Source organism: Bos mutus, chromosome 6, assembly GCF_027580195.1.
Source record: "Bos mutus isolate GX-2022 chromosome 6, NWIPB_WYAK_1.1, whole genome shotgun sequence".
Lineage (NCBI taxonomy): Eukaryota > Metazoa > Chordata > Mammalia > Artiodactyla > Bovidae > Bos > Bos mutus.
Window position 1 is genome coordinate 21,803,985 of NC_091622.1, and position 12,686 is coordinate 21,816,670.

The window sequence follows — 12,686 nt, forward strand, 5'->3', positions numbered from 1 at the left end:
AGCACTCTTGCCTGGAAAATCCCATGGACGGAGGAGCCTGGTAGGCTGCAGTCCATGGGGTCGCTAAGAGTCGGACATGACTTCGTTTTCACTTTTCACTTTCATGCATTGGAGAAGGAAATGGCAACCCACTCCTGTGTTCTTGCCTGGAGAATCCCAGGGATGGAGCCTGGTGGGCTGCCGTCTATGGGGTCGCACAGAGTCGGACACGACTGAAGCGATTTAGCAGCACAATTTATTATATATAGTTTATGTTGTTATTTAGATTCTAAGTCATGTCCTGCCCTTTTGGAACCCCATGGACTGTAGCCCGCCAGGCTCCTCTGTCCATGGGATTCTCCTGGCAAGAATACTGGAATGGGTCGCCATTTCCTCCTCCAGGGAATCTTCCTGACCCAGGGATTGAACCCTCGTCTCCTGCATTGCAGGCAGATTCTTTACCACTGAGCCAGCAGAGAAGCACTATATAATATATAATAAAAAATCAGACTGAAGCTTTTTGAGATGCCACTGTGACCAACATTGTGTTTTGTGAGGAAGAAAAATGGTGGTGATGGTTGTGATGGTGGAAAGAATATAATTTTCTGTGAAATTTTAAATGCAAACATCTTGCATTTTGTTAAACAGAGAATGACTCCTTGAGGCAGGTGTCCTGATTAATCCTTGGTCATGAATGTTGACCACGTATTAGACACTTTCATGTGTATAGACTTAGATTTTCCCTTCTCTCACATCATTTTCTCTTTGGTTCTGTCAAAACTTATAGTTTGTACCTCTGTTATAATACTCATCATATTTGTTGCATTAGGAATAAGTTTTGTTAATACAAAAAAGAAAACTTGACTGATAGTGGTTTATACAATTACTCCAAAGCTTGGCAGTCCAAGACTGATGCAACAACTCATGATGTCATCAAGGAACCGGCTCCTCCTTACTTGTCTACTATCCTGGGTATAGGAATTTCTATTCTCATGGTTGGAAGATGGCTGTTGACCCTCCAAGTAGTATATCGACATTCTGAGAAGGAGAAAGAAATATGAGAGGGCAAAGAGTAAACAGTATTGTCCTCGAAAGGCCTTTTCATATTGTTTGGGAATGAAACTCCTCCCCAGGGACTCCCACTTATAGCTTATTAAGTGGAAGTATGACACATGGGCACCTCTAGCTACAGAAGTCGATAGGAATTGGAAAATTTGGTTTTTCAGCCTATATAGCAGGGGAGGCCAAGGGAGAAGAGATTGAAGTGGGTGTTTCTGAAACCAATTACAGGTCTGCCCTATCAGTTTTTTTAGTTACTTCATATAAGTGATTTGGGGGAGGGGGTGTATTGTAAGTCTGTAGAGAATAAAAGATGCACTTTGGTAATATTTGCGTGATCCAAGTGACTATCAAGAGACTGTCCTACCACTTATCAGTGTCTAAAACATTGTGGCTGCTCCATCCTTGAGCTGTGTTTTTTGTTTTTTTTTTTTTTACTTTAATTTTGAAATAAGAACTAAGCAGGAACTAGTGACTATAGTTTCTCTGAATATGATGGAATCCATAGATTTCTCTTCGGTGCCTCATTTCCTCATGTCAGTATTGGAAAGCTACCTGCCCCTTTTCTGCTTCAAAATGACCCATTAGAGAGGAGAATATAACAGACATATCACTAAGATTATTTGAAGTACAACTCAGAAAGTAGGGTGGGAAAGAAATCATATAAAAATATGATGGTGAACAAGGGCTTTTTCAAGAAAGGTAAAAAGGTAAGAATTAGGAAAATATACTGTAATCCAAAAAAACAAAATTCAGTTGAAAGTTAAGAATAGTGTAACCTATTTTAGCCATTATATTCATTTAAATTGCTCAAATTGCTGTTTAAATAATTTATTTAAATCTCAAATTGCTATTCTATACCTATACTCTTTCTCTTTCAAAACAGATCTTCTTCCTCTTCCCTATATCATCTTATTCTTAATTATAAATCATGAGGAATCAAGATAAAAGAGCTGCGCACAAAGATTCAGAACCATCCACAGAGGTGAATCACACAGCCTCCTCATACCAAGGAAGACAGGTATGATCAAATGTAAAACATCCCAACCATTTCCTTAAGGTGGGGACTGTATTTTTCCAAATCCTTGACAGAATTGTATTCTGTTCATTCTCTGTCACTCAGTTAACAATTCTCTCCATTCTTAAATCCCCAAACTGATGGTAGGTGTGATTACTAGTTTTCCCAGATAGTCAGCAGCTGGCCCTACATGGAGAGCCTGTGAGATACTTCATGTTCCCAGCCTAACCTCTAGAATGGTGCTGGTTTCTTCCACCTCTTTCTTTATTGCTTAAAATTCAAGTAAATGAATGAATGTGAATTTGTTTTCACCACAGATGATTGTCTCTTTTTTAATCACTCTGACATATTTAGTAGCTATTGCCTTGAGGTGTTGTTTTAAATAGGCTAATTTTTAAACCCGGTATTGAAAAACATAATGGAATTTTATGTGACTCAATAATGCTGCAAATATTGACTCAGAGGTAAGTACTCCTTGCATAGTTCTTGTTCCAAGCGTTCACCAGTTGGCTAGTAATGAAGCTGTTTGTTTCTCCTGTAAAGTGTCAGCCTTGATTCTAGCAACGGAAATTTGATTTGTGATGTGATAGCTCAGTACTTATAGAAAGGTACAGTAAATACACAGTTGTAAGAATTGTTTAATTGCTTTAAACACAGCAGGAAACAGGTATGAACCTCAGAGGTATAGATGGAAATGAACCAACAGAAGGAAGTAACTTACTGAATAACAATGAAAAAATGCAAGGAACACCAGCTGAACCAAATCATTTGCAAAGACGAAGACAAATACACGCTTGCCCTCCACGTGGTTTACTGGCTAGAGTAATAACAAATGGTATGTACATGGTAAGGATGAATTCAGAACAAGAGGGTAAAAGATAAAGTTGTTATAATGATCGATTCCAAAATAATATGGCTTAAAGGACAAAAAGACGTTACTTCTCTCTCACATAAGAACTACACGGTGAATGATTTATAATTGTAGGTAACTCTGCTCCGTAGTCCTTCAGGGTCCCAGGCTGACAGGCTCTGCCACCTTCAACACAGGGCTTTCCAGAGCACCGCCGTCACCGCTGTTAAAGCTAGTAGGAAGAGGGAGAGATCAGAGATCAAACGCATCTACCTTTTCTGTATCTGAGGAATTTCACAGGGTTATATAAGGCTTCCAATTGGAAAAATGATTGAGAAATCACTGACAAGCAGAAAAGCACTGCATAAATATTAGTTCTCATTACTGTTAAGTAATGCCAGTAGTGTTTGAGCAAACAGCTCAGTTTTTACTTCCAAATGAATTCATCATTTTTTTAAGTAAAGATCCTAGTTTCCAGTTCAGCTTATTGCTGCTCTTAAAATTTGGGGGGGTAGGGATTATCTTAGCACTATTTTGAATGCTGTTAGGGTTAGGATCTATTTGTCCTTTAGGAATGGATGTGGTTTTTGGAGGCATCTCAACATTATTCTATCAATTTGGTAAATAAATGGATGTCCAGATTCAGTAATGCTGTTTTTGTTCAAATAGAATGTGTGTGTGTGTATGTATATTATATGTATATTGGAGGGTGTGTAATATGGTAGGAAAAAGGAGAAGGGGATTGAAACTTGTCTATAAACACAAATTTAAAGACAGGTTCAAAAACTTCATTGAGTAATGACAGTGTCATTAGAGTAAATATATGGCTTCCCCCAATAAATATGTTGATCTCAAAGTATGTTTACTGAAAAATCAGACTCACTTCTTTATAGTTATACTTCATTTATGAGCTCTGAAAAACATTTTTATCATTCTCAACTAGGATAGTGGAAGCCAAGCATAATATGTTATATGATACTTCAGGCTCCAGTATGTTTTCAATGAAATTAGGTAAGTTTTTAAACTACCTTAAGGAAAAAAAACCTCAAAGTTTATCTAAAATTTGTAGAGAAAACTAGGTTCCAAAATATACACCGGTTGAGAAAGCAATAGATAATGTAATAATCTTTCTGTCCTTTTTAACTTTCTCTGTTTAAGTAATGGCACCCTTCTAGTTAAAATATTTAAGTCTCCAACAAGTCCCAAAGATAAAGTACAAAAAACATGGATTGCACTAAGGGCAGGGTATACATGAATGATGTGGTTTGGAGACGATTTTGTTTTTTTAAGATGAAGGGTTTGGAGGGCATCGTTGTTGTTTGTTTTCGTGGTTGTTTTGTTTTTTCAGCTGCGTGGTTTGCAGGGATCTTAGTTCCCTGACCAGGGATTGAACCCGGGCCACAGCAGTGAAAACACCACGTCCTTACCACTGGATCTCCCGGGAATTCCCTTGGAGACTAATTTTTTTAAATTCTGTAATCATTATCTATAAAGCTGCTTGAGAAATGGGGACTCATGATATATAAACAACTCTCACTTGTGTTCTTGTGCTTCTGCTTCCATGGCTGACAAGACTGCTTTTGTCCCCCTATACACAAAGTATTCAGTACACAAAGTATTCTTCTTAAAGGAGTAAATCTTACCTGGGAAAATACTATTTTTCAAAATTATAGATAATAAATTATTAATTGAATGAAACATGATCCAGAGAAACCTTATGAATGTACATTTACTATGTATTTAGAACTTCATTATGAATATGAGAAAGGAAAAGGAAAATTATAGGTTTTTTAAAAAAAAGTAATATTAAAGTAAAAAATTCTTAATTCTACCTTTCTGAACTTAGTATAAAACTGGGTTTTTGCTATGATAAAATAAAATTTCAGTTCAGTTCAGTTCAGTCGCTCAGTCATGTCCTACTCTTTGCAACCCCATGAATCGCAGCACGCCAGGCCTCCCTGTCCATCACCAACTCCCAGAGTTCACTCAGACTCACATCCATTGAGTCGGTGATGCCATCTAGCCGTCTCATCCTCTGTCGTCCCCTTCTCCTCCTGCCCCCAATCCCACCCAGCATCAGAGTCTTTTCCAATGAGTCAACTCTTCGCATGAAGTGCCCAAAGTACTGGAGTTTCAGCTTTAACGTCATTCCTTCCAAAGAACACCCAGGACTGATCTCCTTTAGGATGGACTGGTTGGATCTCCTTGCAGTCCAAGGGACTCTCAAGAGTCTTCAACACCACAGTTCAAAAGCATCAATTCTTCAGCGCTCAGCTTTCTTCAGAGTCCAACTCTCACATCCATACATGACCACTGGAAAAACCATAGCCTTGACTAGATGGACCTTTGTTGGCAAAGTAATGTCTTTGCTTTTGAATATGCTATATAGATTGGTCACAACTTTTCTTCCAAGGAGTAAGCGTCTTTTAATTTCCTGGCTGCAGTCACCATCTGCAGTGATTTTGGAGCCAAAAAAATAAAGTCTGACACTGTTTCCACTGTTTCCCCATCTATTTCCCATGAAGTGATGGGACCAGATGCCATGATCTTCGTTTTCTGAATGTTGAGCTTTAAGCCAACTTTTTCACTCTCCACTTTCACTTTCACTTTCATCAAGAGACTCTAGTTCTTCTTCACTTTCTGACATAAGGGTGGTATCATTTGCATATCTGAGGTTATTGGTATTTCTCCCAGCAGTCTTGATTCCAGCTTGTGCTTCATCCAGTCCAGCATTTCTCATGATGTACTCTGCATATAAGTTAAATAAGCAGGGTGACAATATACAGCCTTGACATACTCCTCTCCCAATTTGGAACCAGTCTGTTGTTCCATGTCCAGTTCTAACTGTTGCTTCTTGACCTGCATACACATCTCAGGAGGCAGATCAGGTGGTCTGGTATTCCCATATCTTTAACAATTTTCCAGAGTTTGTTGTGATCCACACAGTAAAAGGGTTTGGTGTAGTCAATAAAGCAGAAGTAGATGTTTTTCTGGAAGTCTGTTGCTTTCTCAGTGATCCAATGGATGTTGGCAATTTGATCTCTGAATTAGTTTATATGCAATGACAAATAGGTAATTGTGTTGCTGTAATATGGAGTTTGCATTTTTGTATATAATTTTTCCTGGCATATTAATATTTAACATGATTGAGCAATAACAGATTAAGTACAAAGTAAAAGATTAGGTATTACAATTATAAAGCTTTATTAACTTTAAAGATAAAACATTTTTAAAAGCTGAACATCCTGTGCAAATTCCTTCTTTTCAGGCAGTTAGTTGTTCTCTTAGGGACTCAAACATTTAAACTTGCCATAATGTTAAGGTATCTAATGAGACCACATGTAGATGAAGAATTTGCTAACACTTACCCCAGTTAAAAAAAAATTAACAACAAACCATTTGATTAGTGGAAAAGACTACAGTCTGGGTCAGATTTTGGTGAAACTGCTCTCTATCTAGAGGAAATGCTTTCAAGATTCTACATCTTGAAATACCAAGTGTGATTCCAGCGTTTCAGTTGTTGGGTTTTTTTGGGTGTTTTTTTTTTTTTTTTGGCCAAGCCACACAGCATGTGGAATTTAGTTCACCAGCTAGGGATCAAACCCAGGACACTGCAGTGAAAGTGCCAAGGCCTAACCTCTGAACAGCCCAGAAATTCCCTGGTTCCAGGGTCTAAGTCTGCAATGAAGAGGTTGATTATGGGAGATACAAATATTAGTGGAGATATAACTGTGCTGGTACTTTTATTAGGATTGTTGTTTTCGTTAGTGCTTTGGTCACAAGTTTTGAGTTGTGAGTGGTCTGCCCTATTCTTTTTCCTGTGAGCCTTTCTGTTTTCAAAGTTCAATTTTGTAGAACACAGGGTTATCAAACAGGGAAACATATCTCACATTCTAATAGACATGCCTCTCCAAGAGGAAATACTTCAGGCAGCAAAATAATTGTCCAGATGAAAGGTTTGAGATGCCATAATGAATGATGATCAAAAAAAGGTAAGTATGTGGGTAATTCTAAACAGATATTGACTATAGAAAAGAAGCAATAATTAAACAATAAAGTTTAATTCAAAGCAGAACTTGAATACTAAAATACTGGAGTATGATTGTTCAGGTGTTCTCATGTTCCGTGAAGAGGATAAAGATAGCGACTGTTCTTCTTTTTTTATTAACTAGTGAATATTGATGGTAAAATTACAAGAAAAAATAAGGGAATTGTAAAATATCCAAAATAGTAGTTTCGTCTGACAGTGTGAAAAGAAGTGGGTGATAGGATTAAGAGGGGTGCATAGGTAGATTCAGAGTCACTGGTAATATCCTATTTTTTAAGACAGTTGATAATTGCCCAATTGTTTATTTTACTGATGTTTTTAAAAACTTACATGTGATTATAAATATTTGTATTATGTATTCATTTTCTTTTTTGGGGGGGATCCTCTGAATGTCTAAATGATTTATTTTTCAATTTGCATACATCATCCTTGTGTTGTAAAGTTTTGTAGTTTTCATTTCTTATGATTGGATTATATTAGAACCTGCAGATGACAACTCATTGGTAGAAACTAGTTTTCCTGGTTTATTTCAGTTACCATGGTGATTCTTCTGTGGGCTGTGGTTTGGTCAGTTACTGGCAGTGAATGTCTTCCTGGAGGAAACTTGTTTGGAATTATAATGCTATTCTATTGTGCCATCATTGGAGGTAAACTTTTTGGACTCATTAAGTTACCTACGTTACCTCCACTGCCTCCTCTTCTGGGTAAGTGCTAAACACTTCCTGTTTTCTTCAGAGTAAATCATATTTTAAAAACAATAGCTTGGAAAGCTTTGGGAGATAAATATAAAATATTTTTGTATTTGCTGTACTAGAGCCAAAACAAAAGCCAGTTGTTACATTTTAAGATCAGTGAGCAGGTTGTTAAGAAGATTTTTAAATAGATTTTTATTGACTTATTTGTGTATTTTTTGGCCATGCCACTTGTGGGATCTTAATCTTCCAACCAGGGATTGAACCCAGATCCCAGAAGTGAAAGCACTGAGGCCTTAACCACCGGACTGCCAGGGAATTCCCTAAACAGCAATTTTTAAAAATTAAGTTATATGTAATTTAAATGAAATAGCTTACAATAAAAACAAGAGCAATACATACTCAAAACAGATCATTTCCTAATTATTTTACTAAATATTTCTCTTATGTATGCTCTTGAGATTATGGAAATAATATATTATGGTGTGCCTCTCACTGTCTTCCTAAATCCACATTCTTTGACACTGTGTTGGTAGCTTAACATCAACCATGGTGGAAGTATCTGTACAACAGAAATCAGCAAGTGCTAAAAATTAGGACTTAATATGTTATTAACATTCACATCATTGATAAATGAGTGATGTTCCAACATGCATTTTCATTGTTTCATTTTCATCTTATTCATTAACATAAACAAAACGATCAACCGATATTCCTGATGTCACTATACTCACTCATAAGTGATATAAGTGACTTCTTTGCTAAACCAGATAGTAGTCAAGCATTTATTTGTAATGTGATTTTGTCAATTCACGGTTGAACTGCAACCATAGTTGGTTATGAATATGGGATTCAACAATGAAAAACAATGAGAGCATTCTGTGAAAATCAATTGGCTACATAGAATTTAGGGCTTCCCGGATAGCTCAATTGGTAAAGAATCTGCCTGAAGTGCAAGAGCTGCTGCTGCTGCTGCTGGTAAGTCGCCTCAGTTGTGTCCTACTCTGTGCGACCCCATAGAGGGCAGCCCACTAGGCTCCTCTGTCCCTGGGATTCTCCAGGCAAGAATACTGGAGTGGGTGAAGTGAAAGAGACCTAGGTTCAATTCCTGAGTTGGGAAGATCCCCTGGAGGAGGGCACAGCAACCCACTCCAGTGTTCTTGCCTGGAGAATCCCATGGACAGAGGAGCCTGGTGGGCTACAGTCCATGGGGTCACAAAGAGTCAGACACAGTGATAACTGTTGTATATTTATAAACTATATTCTGTACATCCTTTATATCAGTAAAATTTATAACAAATATGTAAATATATACATATAAATACACTTCTTTGGAGATCTAATTATTAAGCATTTACCAGCATATTATTATGGCACCCCACTCCAGTACTCTTGCCTGGAAAATCCCATGGATGGGGGAGTCTGGTGGGCTGCAGTCCATGGGGTTGCAAAGAGTCAGACATGACTGAGCGACTTCACTTTGATTTTTCACTCTCATGCGTTGGAGAAGGAAATGGCAACCCACTCCAGTGTTCTTGCCTGGAGAATCCCAGGGACGGGGGAGCCTGGTGGGCTGCCATCTCTGGGGTCACCTATCACAAAAGAGATTTTGTGTCCTTTTCTAACAGATACATAAATCACTTTTATTTAAAAATTGCATACCTTTTACACATACAGATATATTTGCACACATTTCCTGAGTCAAATTGTTTTCTGTTATTTTATGTTAGCGAGGACAATGAATATATTTGCTTTTGAATTTGTGGTCAGCAGCAGCACTTCAGTCATGTCTGACACTTTGCGACCCCATGGACTGTAGCCCACCAGGCTCCTCTGTCCATGGGGTTTCCCAGGCAAGAATACTGGAGTGGGTTACCATTTCCTCCTCCAGGGGATCTTCCTGACCCAGGGATCAAACCCATATCTCTTGCATCTCCTGCATTGCAGGCAGATTCTTTACCACTAGTGCCACCTGGGAAGCTCCTCTGTGGTCAGCAGTTGAAGCTAAATATGAAAATAACTAGAGTTATTTACATCTTTAGGGAAATTATCTATCACTTATCTTATTTTTGGCTGTGCTGGGCCTTCATCTCTGCACAGGCTTTTCTCTAGTTGCGACAAGCAGGGCTACTCTCTAGTTGTGGTGCCTGGGCTTGTCATTGCAGTGCGTCTTATGTTGCGAAGCATGGGCTCTAGGGCACCCAGATATCAGTAGTTGAGTTGAGGTTCCCAGGCTCTAGAACACAGGCTCAGTACTTGTGGCACCCAGGCTTAGCTACTCAGGCATGTGGGATCTCCCCAGATTAGGGATAGAACCCGTGTCTCCTGCACCGGCAGGCAGATTTTTTACCACTGAGCCACCAGGGAAGTCAGTTATTTACATCTTATCATGCACTATTTCTTAATATATTTTTCAATGTTAGGTAAAACTACAGGGTTTTTGCAGAGAAGGCAATGGCACCCCACTCCAGTACTCTTGCCTGGAAAATCGCATGGGTGGAGGAGCCTGGTGAGCTGCCGTCTATGGGGTCGCACAGAGTCGGACACGACTGAAGTGACTTAGCAGCACAGGGATTTTGTGTTTGGGGTTTTTTTTTTTCTTCTTTTTTTGCTTAATTCATATTACTTATCATGAGTGCTTTTTATTCTCTGAAGTTTATTCATGGCATTGTTGTTAAAATGAATTGTTTCTAGATATGCCTGTGAAGTGAAAGTGAAAGTCACTCAGTCATGTCCGACTCTTTGTGACCTTCCGTGGAATTCTCCAGGCCAGAATACTGGAGTGGGTAGCCTTTCCCTTATCCAGGGGATCTTCCCAACCTAGGGATTGAACCCAGATCTCCTACATTGCAGGTGGATTATTTGCCAGCTGAGCCACAAGGGAAGTCCAAGAAAACTGGAGTAGGTAGCCCATCCCTTCTCCAGGGCATCTTCCCGACCCAGTTTCAAACTGGGGTCTCCTGCATTACAGGCGGATTCTTTACCAACTGAGCTGTGAGAGAAGCCCTAGATATGCCTGTGTGCTATGATAAAAGGTTGGCCATCCATATCTTTTGTAAATAAGATATTACTGGAATGTACCCATGCTCATTCCTCTATGTATTGTCTGGCTGTATTCACACCCCAGTGCAGAGTTGAGAAGTGAGAGACCCTGTGGCCCACAAAATCTAAGATGTCTCTCATCTGATCTGCCCCTTGGCGGAAAGTGTTTGCTGCTAATATATCTAAATCAGTGTTTCTCAAACTTTATCATAGAAAAATGACCTTGGGACCTTGTTACAATGCAGCTTCTAATTAAGTAGATCTGAGGATGGGGCCTGAGATTTTGCATTTCTAATCAGTTGTTCAGAGACAGAGACAGAGTTAGTCACTTTAGTCGTGTCCGACTCTTTTGTGACCCTGTGGACTATAGCCAGCCAGGCTCCTCTGTCCATGGAATTCTCCAGGCAAAAATTTTGGAGTGGGTTGCCATTTCCTCCTGCAGGGGATCTTCCTGACCCAGGGATCAAACCTAGGTCTCCTGCTTCCCCACCAGGGAAGCCCAATAAGTTATCTTAGGTTTTTCAAATAGTCTAATAATCATAAGTTTTCAATCACATAGGAATCATTTCAGAAAGCTTTTTAAAAGCTGGTGCCCAAAGATTCTGAATTAATTGATGCGCTATATGCCCTGGGCATCAGAATTTTTAAAAGCTCCCCAAGTGATTCTAATATGCAACCTAAGTTGAGACTGCTGTTCCAGAATCCATGAAAAAGTGCTTTATACTTCATCTTTTTTTCCCCATTCTATGCCTGTTATTACAACAAAATATACCATGTAGCCAAGTGGTACATCCCTGGGCTTTAAGATCACGTGAAATCTCCTGGGGTAACTGAAACTATTCTCGAAGGTCACATATCTGATGTATCTTACCGTCCCTTTTTGCAGTGTTAATACTCGTAACAGAAAAAAGTTTATCAGTTCTTATTGTAGTAGTGTGTGCTCAGTCACTTCAGTTATGTCCAACTCTTTGCCATCCTATAAACTGTTACCTGTAAGGCTCCTCTGTCAGTGGGGTTTCTCCAGGCAAGAATACTGGAATGGCTTGCCATTTCCTCCCCCAGGGGATCTTCCCAACCCAGGGATCTAACCAACATCTCCTGCATCTTCTGCATCCCAGGTGGATTCTTTACCACTAAGTGTCACTCAAATCACTATTGTAATAGGGTCAGGATCTGAAACTGGAACATTATCTGAATTCATAAAGGCTTGTTATGACAGAATGTGTATGCTGATTGCCCGTTCTATAGTTTCAAAAACTCATTGAAATAATTGCTAGAGGGACTTCCCTGGTGGTCCAGTGTCTAAGACTCTACGTTCCCAATTCAGGGGCCCAGGTTCAATCCCTGGTCAGGGAACTAGATCCAACGCGCTGCAACTAAAGATCCCACGTGCTGCAACTAATACCTAGCACGACCAAAATAAGGACATAAATAAATATTTTTTTAAAGACCTAAGGAAGAAATAATGGCTGGCAATGGGGGATGAAGGTGCATGTTTTGTTCCCAAAATGAACCTGAAAGGAATTTCCCTGGACCACTTTCCTTTGCCAGTGGTCTGTGCTGATGATTTTTATTTGAGTGTTCTTCTTCTTACCTGTAAGCCCACTTGGGCCTCTCCGTTGGTTGTGGAGGAAAGAGCACCTGTCTTAATAGAGGAATATTATTCTTTTTTATTCTTAAATGGAAATATTTTTAAATATGCAAGAGTTATCAATTCATGGCCAATCTTATTTCATCTACTTCCAAGATTTTTTGAAGCAAATTATTATTGAAAAAATTTCCATGATACAAATTAAGAAAAAAAAGAATAACAGTCCTCCATCAAAGGAGGTCTTCTTTCTTCCACAACCAAGAGAGAGGCCCACGTGGGCTTAAAGGCAAGAAGAGGACACCAGCCAAGTTGCTGTCAGGTGGTGCCAGCAACGCAGACCACTGGCAAAGGAAACCGAGTCCCGGGGAAACTTTCACTTTCATTTGGGGAACAAAAAATGCTCCCTT

The 12,686-nt window shown here is 39.2% G+C and overlaps 1 protein-coding gene across 6 annotated transcripts in view; it reads left to right on the forward strand.

The window, feature by feature from the left end:
• Nucleotides 1-12,686, forward strand: part of SLC9B2 (solute carrier family 9 member B2) — a 64,596-nt gene that overhangs the window by 14,123 nt on the left and 37,787 nt on the right. For 5 of the 6 annotated variants that reach the window (XM_070372071.1, XM_005890474.2, XM_070372073.1 and 2 more), the window contains 3 exons: nucleotides 1,925-2,059; nucleotides 2,714-2,891; nucleotides 7,488-7,658. In XM_070372071.1, coding sequence (XP_070228172.1) covers nucleotides 1,970-2,059; nucleotides 2,714-2,891; nucleotides 7,488-7,658 — 439 coding nt within the window. In that variant the 5' untranslated portion in view covers nucleotides 1,925-1,969. The remainder of the gene's footprint in view (nucleotides 1-1,924; nucleotides 2,060-2,713; nucleotides 2,892-7,487; nucleotides 7,659-12,686) is intronic. The other variant, XM_070372075.1, reaches the window with a different exon arrangement.